At 38.0% G+C, this 25,213-nt stretch overlaps 1 protein-coding gene across 2 annotated transcripts; it reads left to right on the top strand.

Annotated features, from left to right (window-relative positions):
* The first annotated feature begins 5,493 nt into the window (after positions 1-5,493).
* LOC142624696 (autophagy-related protein 13b) lies at positions 5,494-20,114 on the top strand. Of its 2 annotated transcripts, XM_075798406.1 has the most exons (4): positions 5,494-5,710; positions 5,905-7,391; positions 7,472-7,653; positions 19,460-20,114. In XM_075798406.1, the coding sequence occupies exons 2-4, from the start codon at positions 6,024-6,026 to the stop codon at positions 19,773-19,775; spliced, it is 1,866 nt and encodes a 621-aa protein (XP_075654521.1). In that variant the 5' UTR covers positions 5,494-5,710; positions 5,905-6,023; the 3' UTR covers positions 19,776-20,114. The 2 variants fall into 2 exon arrangements, with proteins under 2 accessions (XP_075654521.1, XP_075654522.1); XM_075798407.1 differs by lacking the exon at positions 5,494-5,710 and having other exon boundaries at positions 5,773-7,391.
* Positions 20,115-25,213: the final 5,099 nt, after the last annotated feature.

The following is a 25,213-nucleotide window of genomic DNA, read 5'->3' as shown; positions in this document are numbered from 1 at the left end:
AAAGGCTAAGACCCACTCGTCTAAGAAAGAAAGTAGGCATTAAGGCATAACATTCCAAAGACGAGCAACTAGTCAAGACGAGTAAAACATAAACGTTATGAACTCCTTGCGAGAAGACGAGTAATAATTGCCTAAAGGACAAGCAAAAGTAATGCAGTCATCATTATCGTCCTAAGTGGGTCATCCATAAAGAAATCGCATAGACGATCATTCAACACTTAGAACATTGTTTAAAAAGACAATAGCATAAATGGTAAAAACAATGTGTAAGCTCGTCCATACAATAGGTAACAGATAAAGAAAATATTCTTTAGTCTAAAGAGGGTAGACGACCACCGTCCAAAAACCCTTATACAATAAGCCTTAAGAGGCAATTGTTAATAAACTCGTCCAGAACACTCTAGATGAGGTAATTGTACTTGAATACATTTTAAATAAAAAAAAAAAAAAAAAGGAAAGAACAATAACACTAGTTTGACAAATCATCTTCAAGAGGGGGGCGCATCAACGTTGGGGTCGTCCTGAGCTGGCTTGGTGGAAGCGTCGTCCTTAATGTTGGCATCGTCTGAGCCTGTTTGAAGGAGAGAACTTGTAGCAGTGCCAAGGTTGAGTTTAATGGTGCTAAAGTCAACTCCGGGAAAGTTGTCTATAGCGTCCATCCTAAAATCTTCAAACCCTGCTGCATAGTTCGTGTCCAGCAGGTCAGTAAACTCCTTAGACGCTTTGAACTCCTTCACTGCTTCGTCCTTAGCTTTCTTAAGGAGGAGACTCAGCTCGTCATTCTTCTTTTGAAGAAGGTCAAGATGGTCGTCCTTCCTAGCAGCATCAAATTTCAGCTCCCCCACCAAAACCTTCAACTCCTCAACCTCGTCCTTGGCCTTGTTTGCCACCTCGACCCAAGTCCTGCAATCGTTCTTGATCTCTTCTATTCTTTTCTCTAGAAGGATCCTCATCCTGTCCATCTCTGTGGCCTGCCTGGACGCAGCTATGAACTTTGACATTGCCTACATGGAAGATAAGAAGGTTCAAGAGATAAAAATAACATTGGGTAACATGGCCAAACCAAGACGAGGCAAAAATGGTCACCTTAAAAAGATCGTGGACGCCGGAGTGCTCAAACTCCTTCAAAGACATGTCGTAGCACGCAGCCACGTCCTCGCCTTTCACAGCCTCTTGGAATCGTTCCCAAGCCAAATCCTCATTCTCCAACAAATTTGTAGAAATCCTTTAAGGAGGCTGGGACGAATTAGGGGCAGGGGACTTGGACGGAGTGACGCTAACAGGCGTAGACGAGTCGATATCAACGAATGGGACAGACAGCTGGGAGGAAGGAGGATCAGGCCTAGCAGTTTCGTGCCTAGACGACCCATGCTTGGCCTTCTTTCCTCGACGACTAGGCAAGCTAGCCAGATCCAAGTTTTTGGACAAGCTTTTCCTCTTGTCTCCAGCAGCAGGACGAGGCTGGGGTTGAACTTCAGGTCTAGCCGCCTCGTCGATCACCTCTTTTCCCTTATTTCCCTTCATGGTTGCCATTCCTGAAAAAAAAAAAAAAAAAAAAAAAAGTGAACACATATACACACAAATAAATAAATAATAATAAAAATGAAAAATACATATATCTTTAAGTAAGAAAAGCACTCACGTCTACGAACGGTTTGTTCATGCGCAAGGGCTTTGATGGACGGATCAAGGCCAAGTCCCCACCTGTGTAAGCGTTGAAGGGTCACCAACGAGTGAAAATCTCTCTCAGGGTGTAGATGAGCCCTGTGGACGTGATCACGGTGGAACTTGCTCAAAGAAGGACGACTAACAGCTGAAAAAGGAAGAGGGAAATTCAGGTTAGACCATTGTTTAAAGATGAAATATGACAAAACAAATAAAAAAAAAATGAAATGAAGAAAAAAAAAACATAACATACCTTCTGGATAAAGGTTCCCTAATTCTCCAGTATAAGGGGCAAATGCATCTCTACCAATCTCGATAGGATGCCCCGCCCAGAAACCAGAGACAAAGACAAATTTTGTCTTCTAGTTTCTGTCAGACGAAGGCAAAGACTTAATCAACCTACAGTCATTGCCCCTAGCTGTAAACTGATAAAAGCCTAGAGATTGACTTATCTCGGAGGGTTTATAACAGTACAGGAACTCGTCCACGGTGATAGGACGGTTCCCATCAAATACCTCCCTCCATAAGACTTGCATAGAGACAATAAGTCTCCACGCGTTGGGGTTAAGTTGACACACTCCCAAACCCAACCTAGTGAGTAATTCCCTAACAAAGGCATTTAAAGGAAATCGAAGCCCCCCTAACAGGTAAGCTTCGTAGACACCTATCCCAAAACGGGGTTGACAACACCATTCTCCTCGGACGGCTAACCTAGGGTTCATATCGTCTAGGATTTGGAACCAGCTCCTAAGAGCGTCTAACCTCCTCTCGTCCATCTTGGAAGGGATTTCAATGGCACAACTATATACTGTTTCTTCTTCGTCCAAAGGGGAGGACGGCGGGATGCTTGTCGAGGTGTCAGCCCCGAGGCTATCCTTGTCCTAACATTCTCCTGAAAGGTCTCGACGGGAATCCTAGGATCGCCAGAGGTGTATTCCTCTGTTGTGTGACCACTACTACTACTGTCACCACTAGAGGTACTATAACTAGAAGAATCGTGATACTCGTCGATGGCCTTGACTACACTGTCGCTAGACGAACAAGAAGCCATTGAAGACATCCTAACACTTAGAAAGGAAAGCTTGAGAGTTAGAGTCAAGGGAATACCTGGCTCTAAACGAAAGATACTAAGGACGCTGAGAATACTCCTAGACGAGGCGACAGACGAGAGTGTCAAAATAGAAAATCTAAAAAGTGAGAGGGGCATGAAAGGGAAACCACTATTTATAGGAGGAAGAGTCTCGGTAATCGCAATGACGAAACCGATGAGAAAGTGACACATGGCATTTGCCTCGAGAAAGTAAGTCGACATAACCGTCCAGAAGGTAGCATCAAGACGAGTCTAACGCGCATGGTCATCCTTGGACGAGGACAAACCTACATCACTCGTCCAAGGGAGGCGCATATCCCCATCCTGAAGGAATTCATCCACATGAAGATCCCTGGACGAGACCTTTACACTTGGGAATTACTAAGTACATTTTTCCACTCCGTGACTTACGCATAACTTCCGGTGACCGTTGTATGAGAAGATATAACTCCTAAACGGTTGTAGGAGTTATCCATGAACCCCTGACCTCCTCAAATCTAAGAGAGGTTACAATTCCAATAACTGCTCCTAGGACACTATATAAACACCCGTTCAGACCAATGAAAGGTACGCTTTTACGATTCCCAAAAAGTTAGAATTCCAAAAATACAGGGAAAAAACTAACTTTGCCATCGGAGGGTTCTTGGCAGGCAATCCCGGTCACCTATGATCGCTTTTCTTTGTCTTTCAGGCCATCAAGGAAGCAAGTGGTCATTTCAAGTCCGAAACATCCAGCCTACTGATTTTCTTTGCATCATCAATCTTAATATAGGATTTATTCAAGTTTTTTTTTTTTTTATCAACATTTGAGTTTAAGTATAAGTTAGACTTGTTAGAGAGATAGAATTTCACTCCTTATTAAGTTTGAACTAAACAAAATTAATTTTGTTTCAAAAAATGATAATGATGAGTTTGAGTTTAAGTTGGACTTGTTAGAGAGATAAAGTGTTACTCTTTTTTAAGTTTGGACTAAACGAAAATAATTTTATTTTAAAAAATAAAAAAAAATGATGAGTTTGAGTTTAAGTTGGACTTGTTAGAGAGATAGAATTTCACTTTTTGTTAAGTTTGGACTAAACAAAAATAATTTTATTTAAATAAAATGATAATTTTATATAAATATTGTAGTTTCAGAGGCTTCGGATATATATAGATTTATAAAATGGTTAAATTATAATACTTTTAAACTATATAGTAACCTATTGGGTATCTAAACTTAAGAGTTTTAAAGTGAAAACAATATCAAAATATGGAGTTTATTATCAATTATTCCAAAAATATTATTACTTTATACTAACTTTTATGAAGGATTATAAATTATTATCTTAATGAATCTGAGCTCCTAAAACTTTTGAAAGGTATTTTCAACTTTTTGGGTCTTTTCTCTCTTCAATAAAACTTCACTTCTTTATTTTTTTTAATTGTTTTAATGCTTGTTTTCATTTTATATTATTTTAATTTTAAATGAAATATATAAACAAAATACACAGAGATATATATTTGCATTACTTTTATTTTTACATAGGCTATATCATCTTATTTCATATAATATCATATAATATACTATATAATAAAATTTGGACTTAGAAGTCATGAATGTGCTAAGTGGTTTCACCAAATTGTAGTAAAAGCTTAAAAGCTATAGTTGCCACAAATGAGTTAATCAAATTGCAGTAATTTTTTTAGATAGAAACAAGAGTTCATTTATTTCTATCAGCTTCTTCTTAACAGTTAATTTACGTTGAAATTAGATAATTTTTTCTATACAAGGTGTCTTCTTAAAATTTAAGATAGATTACTCTGATTTTTTTTTTTTTTTTTTTAAAAATGGATTGAATTAAATCGTTGAAATTATTTTTTCTAATACAAGTTTTCTTCTTATACTTGAAGATAAATTAGTCCGAAATAATATATTTTTTTTAAACAAATTGAATTAAGTTAAATTTGGAATTTTTTTCTCTAATGCTTTATCCATTTTTTGGATAAAATTGAAGTAACTTTTTAAATTGAAAAAACAGTTAATTTGTAGTTTTCAACTTCTCAAAAACATGCATAGAGATTAAAGATTAATTCAATTTGAAATTAGTCCGAAATTTTAAAAGATTTTAGACTGAATTAAATTTGGAATTTTTTATCAGCTATTTGTTTTTAGTACGTTGTTTTTTTATTCTAAGATATTTTATTAACGTTTTGTTGATATGAATTTTTTTTATTAAAATTATAGACTATTTTGTATTTCTAAACATTACAATTATAGACTTATTGGTAAACTAAAGTAGTATATAATGGCAAATCTATTTATCACAACTGCTTATTTCATCTTCACACGGCCCAATGCATTTTATATGTCAAGGACTTTCAATAAACAAGTTAAGCGAGATTTTAATTCTATTGTTTAGATTTAGATTTTGTCCGGTATCTCTATCTCAAAAAAAAGAAAAGGTTTTGATCATATTAACTTCTTCAATGCGAAGACTTTTTATTCATATCAACTTATTCAATAAAAAAAGTTTATATATTATTTTTTTGGTGTATTATAAATTAAAGTGATATATAAAGATAATGGATAAAATGATACGTGTTTTAGTCATATTCAATGAATATATAATTTGACTCTGAATGTCTCTGTTATACTGCTAATTAATATAAGAATCTTGGAAAAAAATAAGAAGATAGACATAATTTCATACATTTACTAAACTGGACCTACACATGGTCCGTAAAGTGTAAACTGGATCTCTCTCTTAAAAATACATAAGTAAATCCCTTTTCTGTCCATTCAGGTTCCTGAGTTTTGCGTTTGCTAAAGAATAAACCTTTTTCAGAACAAAATTTAAAATATTAAAGAGAGAAAAATAAAGAAAAGAAAAAGAAAACACTAAAGCGATTAATAAGTAAACCCTTGTACCCAGTACCCACACGCTTTTCTTGTGTGACACGAACTACTGCTCAACAGTGAGTCTATGCTTGCTCGGTCTTTTTTTCTTTTAAATATATTATTATTCTAATTTTACTTCGCTTATGATATGATCATCGTACCTTGTTGTTGTTTATGATTGAAGCTTAGATTCTATTTAAATCTATCTTAGTTCTTGCTGCAGTTTCTTAATTTTCAAAGTTTTGTTTTTGTTTTTGTTGTGTTTTTTCAGTGAATTGCTTTGCATAGGGGTTTCTGTTGTTGCTGTGAAAAAGGGTTTCTGAGTATCGGTTATATGATATTGGAAAACTCTGCTAAACGAGGAAAGAAAAACAAAAAAAAAAGGTTAACATGGCACCCTCTCATAATCATTCTCACTCTGATGCTGCGAAAATGGAACAAATAATCACAGAATTCTATACCAAAAGCCTCCACATAATATTGGAGTCTAGAACCCCATATGTGTCTTCTCGTAATTTTAGTGGTGAGCAAATCATGTCGATGTCGATGTCGATGTCATCCCCATCCTCTTCCTCGTCCTCAGCCTCAGCCTCAGCCTCGGCCTCGGCCTCTGCTGCATCGAGTGTGAGGCCGAGGCCGAGGGACAAGTGGTTTAATTTGGCACTTAGGGGATACCCTGGTGCCATGGAGAATCTTGATCTCTGGCACCACAGCAATCCAGAACCTATGGTGGTTGATGTAGTGTTAGTTCAAAGGCCTCTTGATTGGGACCCAACACCCAATTTTTCGCCCACAAGGGAAGAAATTGTTATAGAGAGATGGGTATTGCAGTATGATCACACTAGGAAAGTTAAGGATAATCATAGTTCAGGGAGCAGCAGGAGGTCTAGTAATACTACTTTGCATACCTTGTACAAGAAATCCATGTTGCTTCTCAGGTCTTTGTATCTCACTGTTAGGCTTTTACCTGCTTATAAGGTCTTTCGTGACCTTAATTCGTCTGCCCAGCTCCGAACATTTAGTCTTGCTTATCATGTGTCTTCTGTTATTGAACCCTTCCCTCGTAGTGCAGAGGCTGAAATGCAGCGTTTTGGTTTCACCCCTGTTGAAACTTCTGTCGGTAGGCTTTGCCTATCGGTCTTGTATCGTTCATCGGTCTTGGATTTAAGCTCTGATCCAACTCCTCTTACTCCACAAGTTATACCAGATTATGTAGGCAGCCCATTGGCAGAACCGCTCAAAAGATTTCCATCCCTACCTGTGGCAGGCTTGGGGAATCATGGCTCTCCCTCATCATTGCCATTTTCTAGGCGGCATAGTTGGAGTTTTGACCTTTATAGAGCTTCTTCTCCTTCAGTTTCTTTCTCACCTTCACCTACACATTCAGAATCAAATGCTTCAATTTCCAACCCAGCTTCCCGCCGATTCCCACCCACAAGCCTGCCACCTCATCCACCTGGAACATCTATAGCTCATAAGAATACTACCAGTTTTGATGAGTACTGTCCATCTCCTACATTTTCACCCTCCCCTTCTCCATCACCACCAATATATATTCCTGGAACTCATCTTTCAAAGGATCTTTTACGATCTGAAAGTGCCCCAGTAAACATACCTACTACTAGGCTTTCTAATTTGCCTGCATTGTCCAACAAGCAATATTTGCCGCCATCTCCTCCCATTAAGAGTACAAGTTCTGGTACTTTGAGGACTGATAAATTTGCAGGTCCAATTCAGACTGGTGCTGCAGTTGAGCAGGTATATCTATGTATTTCATCACAGTAGTTGTAGTGTTGGATGTATTTCTTTCATTTATGATTTCTTTTTATCTGCTATAGTTGTTCTCTCTTGGGAAGGATGACAACAGAAAATATTTTGGAACGAAGATATCATCCAATGACTCACCGCGGATTTCATTTTCCAGAAGCTCAAGCAGGTCTTTACAAGATGATTTTGATGATCCTGAGTTTGATTGTCCTTTTGATGTTGATGATGATGATATGACAGATCCAGGTAGCAGGTAATGTATGAAATTCATTCAATGGACTCTACTTCTTAGCGACCAGATTTGCTTGCTAATATTTATCATAAGTGTTTTCACTTGCTTTGTTCTAATTGGTAATGTTCTCCCCTTGAGTAAATGTTTTTTGAATGACAAGATAGAAAATGAGAACATTATGCAAGAATTTTCATATTGCTTAGTAAATGAGTTGGCCCTTATGTGTAAGTGTAAGAACTTGATAGAAATCCACATCGTAGTTGATTCACTGGCTTGTGATATGTTCTACCAAGTTTACTTGATGTATTAGGCACCGAGTATCAAAGAAACCCACCAAAGTGATCTGAGATTTTTAGAAGGGTTAGAAGGAAATGCCAAGTGCTAGCAAATAGCCATATCTTTATGTATTATTACTATTTTTTAATTTTGAGATTTAATAATCCGTAGACTTTTAACTCTACTTTTGAGCATTCGCTTTCTATTGAACTATTTACTTTGATATGCTTCTATCCCATTTTCATATTGTTTGAAAGGTTGACATGTTTAAAACAGAAAATTGCTGTATGCATTTATGTTACTCTGCTTATGAAAAAAAAACCTTGCTTTATTGCTGGTAGCAGTTCATATTCTAAATCATCTAAGGTTCAGTATTTCTGTGTGTTCCCTTAATTACAGTTGGATGAAATCTCTATCTTTTTGTGGCTAGTGTTTTTGGACCTCTGCATAATTCTGAGGTCATCTATCTTCGTTGAAATTGTTGAATCGATCTCTTCTCCACTTGTTGTTTTCTAATTTCTTAAAAGGGGCAGTATTTCTAAAACTTCTTGGAATCGCCCGAGTTAACTTATAACAGCACCAGAAATTCTAACATATGAATTATTATTAGCCTCTGATATAGGGATGCCAAAACATTCCTGCGCCACATGACCCACACGGGTTTTCCCCTCCCTAAAGAGGTAATGGGGTGGGGAGGGGTTTTGCTTGCCCCAACCTGTCTTGCCCTGCCCTGAGTCTATATGTATATTTTTATTAAATTTATATTTCAATTATTTTAAGTTAATCTCTTTTATACAAATCCTATTTATAATTTATTTTTTGTTCATATTTTAGTACCATCCCCAAAACATTTGCTTTCTTTCTCTCTCTTGACTCTCCTGAATGTCCCTTCCCCTTCTCTTTCATCTCTACCTCATTAATGCCGAAGCCACATCAATTTAGGGATGGCAAATTACCTCCAACCTGCTCCATGCAGGTTTTCCCTTCCTGAAAGAGGGGACGAGGCACCCATGATCTGATCCTTCTCTACCCAGTTACCATCCCTACTCTTATATGATTTAATGTCAGTACAACATAAACTGGCCACTTCACACAATTAAATGATTGCTCTACACTTGGTGAGGATTTGGTTTTCTTGAACCAGATGTAGAATATAGAAATATAGCACAATTGTAAAAGGTTGTTTCTAAGAATATCTAAAAACTGTTTATTTGTAATATGATTTAAGTATTATCCTTTTATTCCTCATTCTTTTCTATTTGTTTTTTTTTTATTTCCCCCTTTATTCTTCTTGCGACTATGCAAATAGAAAACTCCTGGATAACAGATCCAAAGTTGTCCTAAGTCAATCAGCATATAGTTTTGACAAGGAACTTAGATGAGTTCTAGGAGGTTGAATTGTAAATTAGCTCTCTTTCTAAGGAAAACTGCTTAACTGGTAAATTGTTAATTTTAATAAACTTGAGGTCAATGATATTACTTTTTTTTTGATAGGTAATCAAAGAAGTAATATTAATAGGAAAAGTAGTACAGGATGTTCATGATGATGAACAGAAAGATACAAAGAAAGAAAACTAAGGGAAGGAAACTCTAAGGGAAAACATAAACTCTGAAAGAGACGGAGAATCCGTAAAACCCCAACAACGAGACCACTCGAAGAGGCTTCTCTGACATAACACCTTTAACTCATCCAATGTCTTCTCCATGTTCTCAAAGGAGCGAAGATTTCGTTCCAACCAAATAATCCACAATAAACACCCTGGAATCAAATTCCAAATATTCGAGTTGTGCTTCCCTAACCACTGATGCCAACAAGATAACAACCCCGACACTGATCTAGGCATAACCCAGTGGATACCAAAAGCCTGAAGCATAACAGACCATAATGTATGAGAAACAGTACAATGAAGAAGAAGATGGTCAACAGACTCCCCATCACAACAACACATACAACACCGATTTGCCAAAGGACGCCGACCCCTAATCATGAGATTATCCAAAGTGAGGATCCGACCATGAGCGGCTGTCCACAAGAAGAAAGCTACTTGCTTAGGAACCTTTGGTTTCCAAACACCCTTCCAAGGAAACAAAAAATCCGAGGAACCCCGGATTGCTTGGTAATAAGAGCGGGTGTCGAACATACCATTGCCTTTGAGCCGCCAACAAAGAATATCCCTCCTATCCCCCCGAGGGATATGAGGTTGGATAAAGTGAAGAAGAGAAAAAGAAGAAGCTCCCAATCTTCAAAGGCTCTAAAAAACCTTAAATTCCACACTCTAGTAGAACCTCCTTCGGAAGCCACAAAACTTCGAAATGCGAGGCATCCTTGGCAACCGAACACACATGAGCTCGGGGTAGAGATCTTTTAGGATATAATCCCCAATCCACCTATCATGCCAGAAGCGGATGCGAGTGCCTTCACCCACTACAAACGATAGGTGCTTAGAAAAACTCTTCCACCCTTCATGAATGCTTCTCCAAAGGCCACAACCGTGGGTCCTCCTGCACACTTTGGTGCACCACCCCCCTTGACCCTCGCCATATTTAGTGGATATAACTCTCCGCCGAGAGATGAGTAACTTCTTGCCCAAAGCGCCACGACCATTTCCCTAAGAGAGCTTGGTTAAACGACGCCACACTCCTTATCCCCGGCCCCCCCAATTTAACGGGAGAACACACCTTATCCCAAGCCACCAAAGGATATTTGAAACTCCCTCAACCGACCCCCAAAGAAAGTTCCTCTCTGAATCCTTTCCATTCTACGCAACGACTTTAGGGATAGTGAAGAGAGATAAAAAGTACGTAGGAAGACTCGATAGAGTACTTTTTAGTAAAGTGAGCCTACCACCCTTAAATAAGTAAAGACGTTTCCACCCTGAGAGTCTCTTCTCCATCTTTTCCAAAATAGGGTTCCAAATCGAAGCAGTCTTAAAAGAAGTTCCCAAAGGCATCCCCCGATATTTCATAGGCAAGCTCCCCACTCTACACTGAAGAATGCTAGCCAATGCATCTATATTATTCACCTCCCCCACAGGAACAATCTCACTTTTCCCAACATTCACCTTCAAACCCGTAAAAGCTTGAAAACAAGACATCGCCAATCTTAAGGAAAGCAACTGATCCCTAGAGGCATCACAAAATAAGATAGTGTCGTCTGCAAACAACAAATGGGAGATCTGAACACCAACGAAATTCATCGCTCCCACATGAACCCGGAATAAGGTTATTCTCCTCTGTCTTCTTCAAAATTCTGCTTAAAACCTCCATAATCAAGAGAAAAAGAAGCGGGGATAAGGGGTCTCCTTGTCTCAACCCACGGGAGCTTTCAAAAAAGCCTTCAGGGGAACCATTTACCAAGACAGAGAAACGGACAGAAGTAACACAAGCCTTAATCCACCCCCTCCATTTCGACCCAAACCCCATCCGGTCCAACAAATAAAACAAGGCCTCCCAATTAACATGGTCATATGCTTTTTCAATATCAAGCTTGCAAACCACACCCGGTAACCGACTCTTCAGCCTACTATCCAGACACTCATTTGCAATGAACACAGAATCCAAAATCTGCCTCCCACCAACAAACGAATTCTGAGTCTCAGAGATGAGTTTATCCAAAACCACCCTTAACCTATTAGCCAAAACCTTGGACAACAACTTGTACACACTGCCCACTAAACTAATAGGCCGAAAATCTTTAATGTTAACAGCATTACTCTTTTTAGGAATTAAAATGAGAAAAGAAGCATTCAAAGACCGTTCAAACCCAGAGTGACGATGAAAGAAGTCAAAGAAAGCCATGACATCCTTTTCCACCACACTCCAACAATTTTGAAAGAAAGCCATGGTGAACCCGTCAGGACCAGGGGCTTTATCTCCCTCTAGCTCCCTTAAGACGTGTAAAACTTCCTCCTTTGTGAACGCCTTCTCTAGGGACAACCTCTCCTCCTCTTCTATGCAAGCAAAATCTAATCCATCCATAGTAGGGCGACCCAATTCAGATTCCTCATACAACCCCTGATAGAAACGGACTATCTGAGAGCGCACATCTGACTCATCCTCATAAAGGACACCATCCACCTCAATCCTCTTAATATGATTAGCATTTCTATGAGAGTTTGCTAATCTATGAAAGAAGCGAGTATTCTTATCCCCCTCCTTCACATACAAAGCACGAAATTTTTGTCTCCAGGAAATTTCCTCAAGAGAAGCCAACTGTTCTATGTCAGCTTTGAGATGAATACGATAAAGGTGATCCTCATTTGAGAGATCTTGCAGCTCCTCTCTAACATCAAGACCCCTCAATTCAGTCAGCAAATTTTTTTTTTTGAGTGCCAAGTCACCAAACTCCTCCTTGTTCCACTTTTTTAAATCTGCTTTCAAAGCCTTCAATTTTTGAGCCAAGATAAAACTTGGTAAACCCACAAAACTATACCCGTTCCACCATTGCTGCACTCTATCAACAAAACCCTCAACTTTCAACCACATGTTTTCAAATTTAAAAGCACTACGACCCCTACGAACAGCGCCAGCTTCCAACAAAAGAGGGCAATGGTCAGAAATAACCCGAGGAAGCACCCTTTGAGAAACATTCTCGAAATGATCTACCCAGTCTAGGGAAGCCAAAACCCTATCAATTCTAGACATAGAGGGAAGGCCAATCTCTCGAACCAAGTAAATGAAGCACCCTGCTGAGGTAAGTCAACTAAGGAATTCCTCTCTATAAAGTCGAAAATGCAAACATAGCGAGGGCAAAACGACTCACAACCAAGTCTTTCACTGGGAACCTAATGATATTGAAATCACCTACTAAGCACCATGCCATGGGCCATCGACACGCAACCGTGACAACTCCTCCCACAAGGTAACACGGGTTGCCCATCCTCATGGGGACCATACACACACAGTACAAGCCCAAACAAAGTTGTCCACCACACCTCTCAATAAGACAATCGATAGAAAACCGACCGGCAATTACATCCAATTTCTCAAAAACCCTCTTATCCCAAATCAACAAAATCCCACCAGAAGTCTGCACAGCATCCAAAACAGCCCAATCAGTGAAAGGACTTCCCCACAAACTTCGAACAAAGGCAGCATCAGAAGAAGATGCTTTAGTTTCTTGAAGACATACAATATCACACTTCCATTCCTTTAGGAGATTCTTACAAACCTCTCTCTTCCGGGGATTGTTAAGCCCCCTTACGTTCCAAGAGAGTAGACGTAAATTCATTTACAACTACCAACAACCCCTGCAGCAGTCAAAGAGACTCTGCTCTTGCTCCTAGAAGATACCCCATCGTAGTTAACATTAGAGATAAGCCCCTTAAGTTCCCTGAGTCCTCGTGACCCTGAGTTTGCTGGTTGCTTGGGCACCCCCTCAACAACCACCTTAAGACACTCCTGCTCCAAAAGGCAAAACAAAGCCAGACATTGATCCTCATGTTTCACAATAGGGAACCCCACCAGGTTACAAAAATTTTTCATCAGCTGGGACACCCAATTAAAAGGTGTCCCTGACTCTGTAACTTGAGGTCCTTCTGCAGAATTCTGAACCAGCACCAAATCTCTGATTTCATTAGGATCCCATGAAGACAGAGGGTCACACTTCAACACCCTATAATCTTTCTCTCCACTACCACAACTATGGTCATACACTACACTGGTCTCCCACTGACCCTCATGTTCTACCCCTTCCACAAACCCTTCATCAACCCCATTACCCAGCTCTGAGAGAGGAGAGAAACGATTTTGAATCACCCAAGGAAATTGATCAAGGATCGGCGATACACCTTTTAGAATCGGCGCCTCACGCACCACCGACGGCGAGCAAACCGCCTGGTCATGAGAATCCTCAGCATCGGAGAGGGTGTCCAAGGGAAGAACAGCCTTACCGGAGTCGAGAAAGACCGCGGCGGAGCTGCACCGTAGCGCCGATGGAGTTTCGGTCACCGGAGCACCCAACTCTCTTGACGGGTTTGAGACGAGATGCTCCGAAGAAGAACCAAGGGTAGAAGCCGGCGGTAACCCAGCCGACGCACCCTCAGGCATCACCGATAAAGCCGATGGCTTCATCGGTGGCTTAGAACACTCGCCCACCTCCCTCGCGCTCTGAATATGGAGACTACGCACACCCACTCCACGATGAAAAGAAAGCCCATTCTGGGCCTTGCCTCTCGGGTCAGCCACTTGGGCTTTGTCATGCCCAGTTAGTAAAATAGGCCCACTATCCATAGCCTTGTGAGAAAGGACTTTATCATGTCCAGATAACAGCACCGGCCCACTAGAAATGGGCTTATGATTAGAAGAGTGGTTCACCCAATTTACCAAACGTTTGCCTCCAATAGTTTTAGTCACCCTCAGCGCCAAACTAGCAGGAGTCACCTCAAACTTAAAATCACGCGTGGGTCTTCCATTAATAGAAGAGACAGTAGCGCCAGTACCATTCTTGAGCACGTTATTTCCCGAATCAGCTCTAAAAAATTCAAAATTCCTTAACTTCCGCTGCTTCCTGATCTTGGGAGATTTCTTCCCAAAATGCCCACCTCCTTCCGTCAGAGCAGGACCAGCACCAGCACCAGCTTCTACACCAGAAATCCTCCCTTTCACCCAAACAGTGTTTGAACCTGATAGAAATCTTTCTAATTCTTTTGAAAACAAACTCCAACCAGACCGGTTTGAACTCGCAGGAACCATAATCCAACCACGGCGAGCTCCACCATAATACACAGCTATCTCCACAAAAATACACAGCTATCTCCACAAAAATACCAGCCTTATTCGATCTTCCACGAAATTCGAAAAATTTGTTATTTTCTCTATAATGTTTATACAGATATTCCTTTCCAGGAACCCAATCACGGATATCGGCAAAACAAGCGAGAATCCATTCCAATCCTTTACGACCCAAACAAACGGAACTATTAAAATTCCGATGCCTTTCGTGAATAACATAAGAGTCAGCCTGACCGTTGACAAACGAGAAAGAAAAAGTTTTCGAGTCGATGCGAAAAGACCCATTACTGCCCCCCTTGCTCTGGGGAGGAGATTTAGGAGGGAGAGGCAAACTGTTAGGGAGAGGTGAGGATGAAGCAGTAGTGACTGATCTAGGCCAAACCTGTGGTTGTAACGGTAAAATAGATGGGGGTGGGATATTCAAAGGAGAAGGATATGGTGGGCAAAGAGGGTGAAATGGAAAGAAACCAAAGGGTGATGGGAAAGGAGATGGCAAGAAACCAGGGAGAGAAGGAGGTGGCTGGTTGAGGGGCAATGGTAGAGAGGGGCACAGAGGAGGGAGAGGTGTTGACTGTGTGGTGAGGAGGGAGGGGGGAGGGGGAGGGGTAGTCATCACTGTGTGGTGGCTGGTTTTTCCATGGTACAATTCTCAGTTTTAATTAATGGATCTCCCAAATGATATTACTTGAAACATCTGTTGAAGTAAGAAATTCAAAATTTTTGTTATTTTTGTTTACAAAATTGATTACTTTAATATTATTTATTTAAAATCAATAAAAAGGAAAATGCTCTTTTGCAAGTCATAAATCTTCCTCCTTGAAATTACTGAAATTATTACATATATGATTACAACATTACTGAAATTCCTGGATGCTTATTTTGTGAGATCTTTAAGTTTAACTATCTAAGTTAAATTAATAGAAATATGGCCATCCATTGGAACTGATGAATAAGACCAAGCATTACAAATGGTGTGGCATTTTCCAGCAAATAATTAACCATTGCATCCTTCTTCATCTTCTTAATCATTAGTTTGCTATCATTTTGTTCTCTTACCCCCTCCAATGTCACCCTACCTTTGCTTGGTGCTACCAGTTCTATATCTTTTTCCTGAGAAAAGTTTGAACCAATCCTGCTTCTTGTTTATTTAAAGAGGGCTAGTCCAGTCTTAATTTCTAGATGTTTCCAGCAAAGTTGTTTTAATTTAATTCTGATCTAGTTAAGTAATGGTTGCAGAGATAAGGTGTCAACCTAGAACCAACACATTGGCTAATGGAACATAATCGACCTAATCCATGAAAGTTCTTGAATGGACCTTTTGCAATTCTTTTATGTTGATGGTTTATTTTAGCTATTTTAGCTTATAAGAGAATGGTACATGTGTGGATTAGCAATTGGCTCTTTCCAGCTCAATTAGCACCTTCTGATGTTTCCAACGGAGACGTTTAGTGTTTAAATCCCCCCTCCCCCAACTATTGAATAATCCCATAAAAATTCAAACAACTAAATTTTAACATAAAAAAAAAACTTTAAATGCAATGTCTTTTTCAAAAAAAGAAACCAAATCACACATCATTGTTGGCTCTTGAGTTAGGTATCAAATGCCTTAACCCAGAACCGAACAACTTAGATTAATCCTCATGCTTTGGAACTGGAGCCTAGAAGGCTGAGAGAGATGAATAAGCTGGTGAAGCACCACTTAGGCTTTCAAGGAGACCTGTGATTTAGAAGTAGAATGCCCAGCCTTTCTGCCACTCAGTTCTTGATGAGTAAGGCCCATCTTGATGATATGGTGATGCTTGAGTTCATTGAGCTCCTTCTGCTCTGAATCATAAAGGCAGGATAATTTTTTTGGCAAAGGGTGTTGGTTCAGGTTTAACCTCCCCCAGCTCTCAGCAGCAGTTACATGTTTTTTTTTTTTAATAATAAAAAGTGGTTGAAGGATTGCAGTTGAAGTCAGCAGTCTTTCAAAAAGCCAAAGAAAACCAAAAAAAGAAGAAGAAGAAGAAGAAATCCCTTGTTTTAGAATATATAATGAGACTACCCAACCAATGATTAGTTATTTGCAATAACAGAGAGGTATCTTGGCATATTTTTTTTTTGATAGGTAATCAAAGAAGTAATATTAATAGGAAAAGTAGTACATGATGTTCATGATGATGAACAGAAAGATACAAAGAAAGAAAACTAAGGGAAGGAAACTCTAAGGGAAAACATAAACTCTGAAAGAGACGGAGAATCCGTAAAACCCCAACAACGAGACCACTCGAAGAGGCTTCTCTGACATAACACCTTTAACTCATCCAATGTCTTCTCCATGTTCTCAAAGGAGCGACGATTTCGTTCCAACCAAATAATCCACAATAAACACCCTGGAATCAAATTCCAAATATTCGAGTTGTGCTTATATCTTGGCATATTTTGATGTACTGAATTTCTCAAAACATTGCTTATATTTAAAAAAAAGAGTTTCATCAAAAAACCATAGTTATGATCTAGATGTTATGGATGGTGGAAGAATTGATTTTACCATTGCGAAAGATTAATGTTAAATTTGTGGAGCTAGCCTGAAAAGAAGCGAGACCATTAGTTGAGCTCAAGGGAGGTTCAACAATTGCATAGACAAGTAGAGCATTGGGAATAGGTTTACTCGGGAGGAAAGATGAGTCCATGATTCCTTTTTCTACTTAATAAGGTGGTATTCTGCTCATGGCACCTATGTGCATGCATTGCAAATAATGATTAAAGCCATATCATATACTGATATCCCACACCTCATTAACATAACATTTTGAACTAGCTGGTGTACCAAATATGCATAATTATAGGTTATATTAGAAACGTTTCTGCCTGATAATAAGTGAAGAGCAGCATTTGAGGTACTTGAAATGTTGTATGATCACCGGTAAATCCTTTTGTGCACAAAAGATACCTAATTTTCTCATTAGACGGGTGATCCATATGCTGCAACAAATCATCCCTTAGGCCATTATCTGTGTTGAAGTTGTCGTTCTCAACATTTTATCATACTCATGCTTCTAAGTGGTAATACATTTTATCAGACTCAAGTGTTATATAATGGAAATATTAGTTGGCAGGGTGTCAGTTTTATACTCTACTTAGTTAATGATTTTTTTTTTTTAAATAAAAAAAAAGGGGTTGGAAAAATACCCAAATACTTTTTGAATGGGTTACATTGAAGTTGAAACACAAGGTAGAATCCATAACAGAATTTCTGATGTATACTAGTAATTTATTTTTTTCTGATTTTTTTCTCAAGTGCATATGTTAGATTTAGTACTTCCAGTGCTTCCCTATACAAAGCTACAAGCTTATTTGAACAAGATGACTATCCCCCTCCTCCCAATGAACAATAAATATACCGTCCTCCAACCTAAAGGAAATGGAACAGAATATAAAAGAAATAAAAATGGGAAAAGAAACGCATTTAGATGTTACATATCAATAATGCTGGATATTTTCTTGAAGGGTTTTCATTAACATTATCCTTTATGGGAGGTGATTGGTGTAAACTTCGCGGAGAACATTTTGATTGTCATAAGAGAATTACAATGGTTGGTTAAGCTTGAATTTTTCTATTTTAGAAATGCTGTTAGGAAGCATTTTTAACTGCTTGTAGTTTCTCACTAGTCTCATCATAATACACCTGCATATGTTGTCATCATCCTTTTCCTTTTGTGTGTTATGTGTGTGTGTGTGTGTGTGTGTGTGTTGTTTTGTTTTCTATGGTATTAGCTTGTGCATTCATATTAGTAGCATTTATATGTGTGTGTGTGTGTGTGTGTGTGTGTGTGTGTATTTATTTATTTGGGAAATTTCACAGAGTAGCTTATGGTTTTCATTAATTATCCCTTGCATTCTCACTTATCACAAAAAAGTCTCTTGCATTCTGAAGCAATTACCCAGATTATGCCACAGGCCTTCAAGTAATCTAATGTTAACTGTGCCACAAATATTATAATTATCCAGTTCTTACCGATCTTTCAATGTGCTTATTTGAAGAATGTGGATACTTCTTCATGAAACCTGAGGGTCTAAAACCTTTTTCACTGATCAATTGAGAGAAGTATAGTGTTTACTGTATCATCATCAATGAAATTAGTGAAAAGCAAGGCTTTATTGCTACCACACCTTTGCTTCCAACAACCACAATTGGTACCAAACTACCAATTACCCTTTTGCATTTGCCATAACGGTTATAAATTTCCCTAGCCTTGGCTTGAAGGTGTAGTAGACATCATCGTTTTGTAGTCACCAGAATTCTTCATCATTGTTATGAGACAAGATTTTTGTGGCTTTTGTGTATCTGTTAACCTGAGCAGATATCTTTATTCTTTCTTGCTAAGTTATTTTTTATGGTAAAAACAATCTTGGACTAGTAGAATGGAGGGACCTTTTTCTAATTATTTTATTTTTATTTTGAATGCAGAAGTTTGGATGCTTCAAATATGGGTTTGTAAGGCTCTTGGTCATAAAACTCTAATGTCTGAAAACAAGTAAATAGTTTACAAAAATTACTTACACCGGAAAAATTAGTCTATAATTTTAGTAATGGAGTCCTTATAAAATATAGTAATTAGTTTTTTAGTTTGCTGATTTTCTAGTGAGTGAAGTCTCTACTTCCTTTATACTTCAGCACCATCATCTATCATATAAGTTTCTCCATTATCATAGAGGAGAATCTTCCCTGCCTGTCTTTTAGATCGGATTGATTTACCTGTGAAATAAAAATTGTACTTTCTGGTTTTCTGATTGTGCTGTAGTGAATAAAAACTGACCTGTAGTGCATATCTCTCAGACCAGGTTCTTTTGATCAGAAAGGACATATATCCCAAGATGCTGCTGTTGGTGATCTTGTACGCATGTTGAAGAAAGCTCCACCTCTCTGCCCAGAATTTTCGAGTTCAGTAAATGTGCCACAAGCCTCTGGGTCTGAAATATGGAGTAGCAGCATTCAGGAACCCCGTCCTGCTGCGCAGGATGCAGTTTCTGCAAGCGTCACGTCATCTGGGCTTGTTAGGTTGAAGACAACAGCTGATGCATTGGAAGAGCTCCAGGGTTATAGAGAGATGAAAAAATTGTTGCTTAAGCAAGGCAGTAAATCATACACTTAATCCAATTACACTGGACAACAGAATTTGCTGGCAGAGTTATAGCTGGATTTTAACCCATGTTGATATTAAATCCTTTGGACATGCACAGCGTTTTGGTTCTGAAGGATATGTTTTTTGGTGCCCATTTTCTCTCTTGTACATATGTGTTTATATTTTATATTAAGTTTATGCTTAAAACTTGATAACTAAATAGAAAGGTTTGGCGTAATTACTTATACGTAAATACACTTCTATACTGAATGTTCATATTGTATAATACATCAAATAGTTTGCCTGATTGATTATACTTTTCTTTTGTTTTTATTACTGTGGTTTTTCTATAACGCTCATTTGGTAGCATCTATAAGCCAGGGGTGGCCTGATCCCAATGTGAGTTGCTTTACAAGGTTTGTTCTACATACTTCCAATCAAGAAATGTAATTAATGCTTTATATTTCAGTCAAACTCTCTTGGTGCATAACATGGTTTTTTAGGGAAATATCCTAGGGGTGTTTTGAGTCCCATCTCTTTAGGGATGACTTGATGAGTTGATTTTATTAGCCCATAAAGTCACAGAATCTCTATCAGCGTTCTGATTGTGCTGTAGCTTAGAAATGACGAGTGCATAGAAGGATTGCTCCAACTAGAGCCAGGGTTCATGTCATAGACTATGGTTCCATCAATCAAGATACAGAATTGGGTACTCTTGAGAGTGTTGTAGAAATTGGATCATGTCTTGAAATGAATCAAGAAAATGTGGGGGCATGTACATAAGGAAGTTTTCCCTTTATGGGAATTCAAGAAGAACTGATGCAAGAAAGCAGCCAGACTGATCCATTACTGATGGGATCTGAAGCTGTTAAAGAGCAGAACTGGCTGCTCGTTTGCCTCAGACACTGTTGAGAAGCTTAACTATCTCTGAAGTAACAAAGAGAATGGAGAATAGATTATTCATTCAAGAGGTTGGCTAATTTTACTTACGAAGAAAGAGAGAGGGTTGGCTATTTTCTTCACTCAAGGCCTGAATTACAAGAGCATTACCGCTCTCCAAATGGAGCACGAGTCAGTAGCTGAACACACTAACTTTCAGATGCTGAAGGAAGTCTCACCTTATGTAAAGTTTGCGCATTTCACAGCCAACCAAGTGATCCTTGAGGCTACACAAGGCGACCATGAGGTTCATTCATTCATTTTTGACATCTTCGAGGGGGTCCAGTGGCCACCTTTGATGGCTGAGGTTGCAATGGGGAAGAGTACTTTCCTCAAAGTAACAGCCATCATAGTGGACTAGAGAAATTCTAATTCAATCAAGCTGCCATTCATGTTTGATTCGATGGTGATTGTCAAAGAAGAAGATTGTGAAAGAATAGCATTTACTTTCTTTGATAGCCAATTGTATGATTGACCAGCTTCACATAGCAGAAGTTTTCCATTGGTCAAAAGTTTCCTGGGTGTAGGGTATGTTCAAAGTAACCTTAAAATTGTAATTTTAGTCCGAGAAGAATTGTTCGATTCTGCCAGAATGCGATCTATTTACTTTGTAGAGTTCCTCTGTGAAGCCCCTCCAGCAATTCGCTGCAATTACTAACTCACTGCTGAGCTGCTTTTGTGGTGGTTATTAAATGGGGTTAAGGCTAATAGAGGAGTTCCTGGGATTAGGATTTTAGATAGTTTGAGGCAGTTCCCTTGTGAGAAAAAGGAGAAATAAGTTGTGAGGGATGGGTTTGCATACTTAAAGGGAAGTAGGAGAATTACACCGAGTTCTTCTCAAGCTAAGTGGTAAGCTTGTTTGGAGGGGATATTGATTAATGCAGCTTGAGAAGTGCATGTTGGCTTTGAATTGGAATACAAGGCCTGTGAAAACAACATCCATCTGGGTGCCAAAAACAAAAGCAAAGTGAGCAAGATCAAACCCAATTGAATTCTTTTGTCTAAATCAATGCAAGGTTGTCGTAGATCGACGTATATATGCATGGGAAAGTCGGTATATATATCGTGATTAGGACTTATTTTATGAATGATTAAAAAAATGTTGATGTGGATTTTTTGCTTTAAGCACCACCACTTGTTTGTACTAACGCAATTTGATTTCAGATTTGGGACTTCTTAAATAATGTGTATTTTTGGTTTTTTTTTTTTTTTTTGAGTGACATGAATCTTTTTACGCAAGACACATTTTATATTATTAGATGATAAAAGTTGAACATTGCAGACAATAATTATGTCAAGTGATTGTCTTCTCTTTAGGTGAGTGACTACAGAATTCTTTTGTCAAGTGACTAGGGATAGAGTCTTCGTCCCCGCCCTGCATAGTTTTGTCTTGCCCCATCACCGCCCCGCCCTGCATAACGGGGAAAACTTTCTTATCCCATCCCCGCCCCTTAGGGCCCCGTGAAGCCCCACCTCATCCCGTAAAACTCTACTTTTTGTTAATTTGCCCTACAACTAGTACAATTTTTTTAATGAAACCTATTTCATTAATAAAAATATACTTGAAATTACAACTAAATTTATCTCATCAAATCAAATCAATTTTTAGAAAAAATTGAATAATATATCCAAGTGTTTAACGATTATAATTTTTTTTTTTTTTTTAAATCTCATAGTATAACACATAACAGAATAAAGGCAAAGAACCACATTGGGTAGAATAAAATAAGATAATTTGATTTGTTTTTTTAAATAGTAGGGTTATATTTGTTTAAGTACAGTTTCCTTTGTAGTGCGGAATTAACTCTCTCCTTTAAGAGATCCTGCGGGCTCACGTGGTTTTTATAGTAGAGCGACTTGTGGGTGCTCCTATCATTTTCTTTGGCATGGACTTCCCTGTACTCAAAGTGAATTGTCTAAGTGCTCTCCCCTCTTGGCTTTGTCTCATTGTCTATTTCGTAATCATTCGATTCCGTCCGAATTAGCTCCTACTCCTACTCCTTCTTCTCCTTCATCGTCGTTGGTCCTTTTGACATAAGATTCTCGGCCGCTCGATCTCTCTATTTATTTATACACAATATCTTTTAGTAGCAGAGTTACTACTAATTTCTGCTCGTAGTTCCTCTCTTGTTAGTGTACTCATGGGACTTAGTAGTGCGCCCGTGATACAGTACTTGTGCAACAGCGCTTACGGCATGCTCTCACCTGTACTATACCAAGGCATAGGGCCTTGCTGCAACAATGGCAACAAGGAGACGAACCGTAGTAATCTTAGCAACAGGTAAAAATTTACAATTATAACCCTTAGCAATGTGGAGCGAGGTAGGGACGGGAAGGGGCCGAGCAGGGTGGGTCTAAAAAGTCTAAACTCATCCCTGCCCTGCCCCGTGATGCGGAGCTAAACTCTTACCCCATCCCCGCCCCAACACCTTTGCGAGACAAGAAAAACCCGTGCGGGGCAAAGCGGGGAGGGGCGGGTTAAGCAAGGCAGGAAAAAATTGCCATCCCTACAAGTGACTGCTTTTTATTAGATACTTGGGTAAATTATGTAATCAATATATATATATATATATATATAAAAGCAGAGACCTTATCCGGGAGAGTATGAGGTTTTGCCAAGTGGCGCATTGTATGACATTTTTTTCATTTGAGCTTCCACTTCATTCAAATTTAGCATTTATATTAGATACATTTATTTCAATGTATAAATATAATTTAAAGAATTTGTATAAATTTATAACTTTAAATATTTTGGATAGATACGAATAGATCTAAAATATTATGGAAAAAGTACGAATTAAGAAAACTTTTCAATTTTCTGCATAAGCTAACTTCAATGCAAAATTGCAAGAGTCATATTCAAAGAATTGGGTAATATGAATATTCGTTTTCACATTTTTCCAATATAAATCTCCATTTCCTTTGGACTTATAAATTAAACTTCCATAATTTCTATCACAATATCTTTGGTTCCCTTTTTGAAAAGTATGTTAATTTCAAAAATATTATGTTTGTCTTATATATTTTGTTTATATTTTATGTATACATTTTTATTGATGTAGTATTCTAATGTGTTTAGGCTGACTTTTTCATATTATGTGCCAATTGAGATTTTTGGTTTTCCATATGATGCATATACTTGGTAAGGATTTGTAGTATTTTTGGTATTTTTGTTGGTTTTAGTTCAATTAAAATTTGGAGGTTAAAGTGTGATATTATTGTATCACTATGGCATTATTTTTTCTATTTTTGTATCATGAAAATTCTAGCAATTTTTATAACTAATTGATTAAGATATCCTTCTATCAATTTTCTCTCTATTATAATTACGATCTTTGAAAATCAAACTTTTCTTCAATTAAAATATTAATGTGCCATAATTTTATCTCTCATATCAATTTTGAAATCAATGAAAAGCTACTTTCATTGACAAAAAAATTGTAGGTGTTGATTTAGAGACTTTAGTGGCATAAAAAAATGTAGAAATTAACACTATAGAATATATATATATATATATATATATATATATATATATATATATAAAGCATAAATCATACAAGAAAGACACTTAGGAATCAACAGTTTGTAAGTGATAATGTGAACTGTGATCTAATGACATTTATTGTTTGCATGAATTGGAGGAATTTTTTCTGGATTTAGATCCTCTAGATTACTTAGGTTACTCTACCAATAAATTTCCTTAAATCCTAACAATTCTTTTATGATTTAAGAGTCTAGATTCTACCATGTCAGCATTTCACTAACAATACTCTTAAGATAATATAATAATGTTGTAAACAAAACAATTAAAATTATTGTAAGTGGAATGCTAACATGGCAAAATCTAGGCCATTAACTCATTAAAGAATTGTTAAGATTTAAGGAAATCTATTTGGTAGAGTACCCTAGGAAATTTAGAGGATCTGAATCCTTTTTTTCCTCAAATGTATTTAGTTTGAATTTAGTTTTACTACAAAACTTCAAAGATTAACTATGACTAACAATAATAGTATTCTTGAATGAGTCATAAATAACTTCTTAGAAAATTTATTAAAAGGCACCGCGCATTGCGCGGGATATCAGCTAGTTATTATCAATTAGAATGGTTTCAAATTAAACTATTTGTTAAGACATAAGTAATTCATATTATGAACATATGTCATTTAGAATTGGCTAATCCTTTGACAAAACGCACTTTACTTATAATTTGGTAGATTTATGATGTGTTTAATACTTCAAGGAACAATTGTAGGGACACGATTTTCAGACCAAACCTAAAAATGTGAGGATCTTGGCCCAGTGAACCCAGTACAATAAATTTGTAGAGAGTGGGTCAAAGAGCTAGGCTTTAGTGCATGGATAACAGTTAATATGGTTTCGGATGATGAGCCAACAAGAATTGTACCCGGTTTGTGCAAGAAAGTTTTTCCTCGACACAGTCCGAAGAGCTCTGTTCTAGTATATATTGGATGACAATGGTTACAGGAATTATTGAGATTGCTACAGTGCTTTCTCTTCTCATTTTTCCA

Source organism: Castanea sativa, chromosome 2 (assembly GCF_040712315.1).
Source record: "Castanea sativa cultivar Marrone di Chiusa Pesio chromosome 2, ASM4071231v1".
NCBI classification, from domain to species: Eukaryota; Viridiplantae; Streptophyta; class Magnoliopsida; order Fagales; family Fagaceae; genus Castanea; species Castanea sativa.
Note: the sequence above shows the minus strand (reverse complement) of the source record. Positions and strands in the feature narration are given on the sequence as shown.

Coding starts and splice junctions, on each gene's coding strand:
- LOC142624696 (XM_075798406.1), top strand. CDS start 6,024: ATGGCACCCTCTCATAATCATTCTCACTCTGATGCTGCGAAAATGGAA. Junction 7,392..7,471: donor CTGGTGCTGCAGTTGAGCAG/GTATATCTATGT, acceptor TATCTGCTATAG/TTGTTCTCTCTTGGGAAGGA. Junction 7,654..19,459: donor ATGACAGATCCAGGTAGCAG/GTAATGTATGAA, acceptor CATATCTCTCAG/ACCAGGTTCTTTTGATCAGA.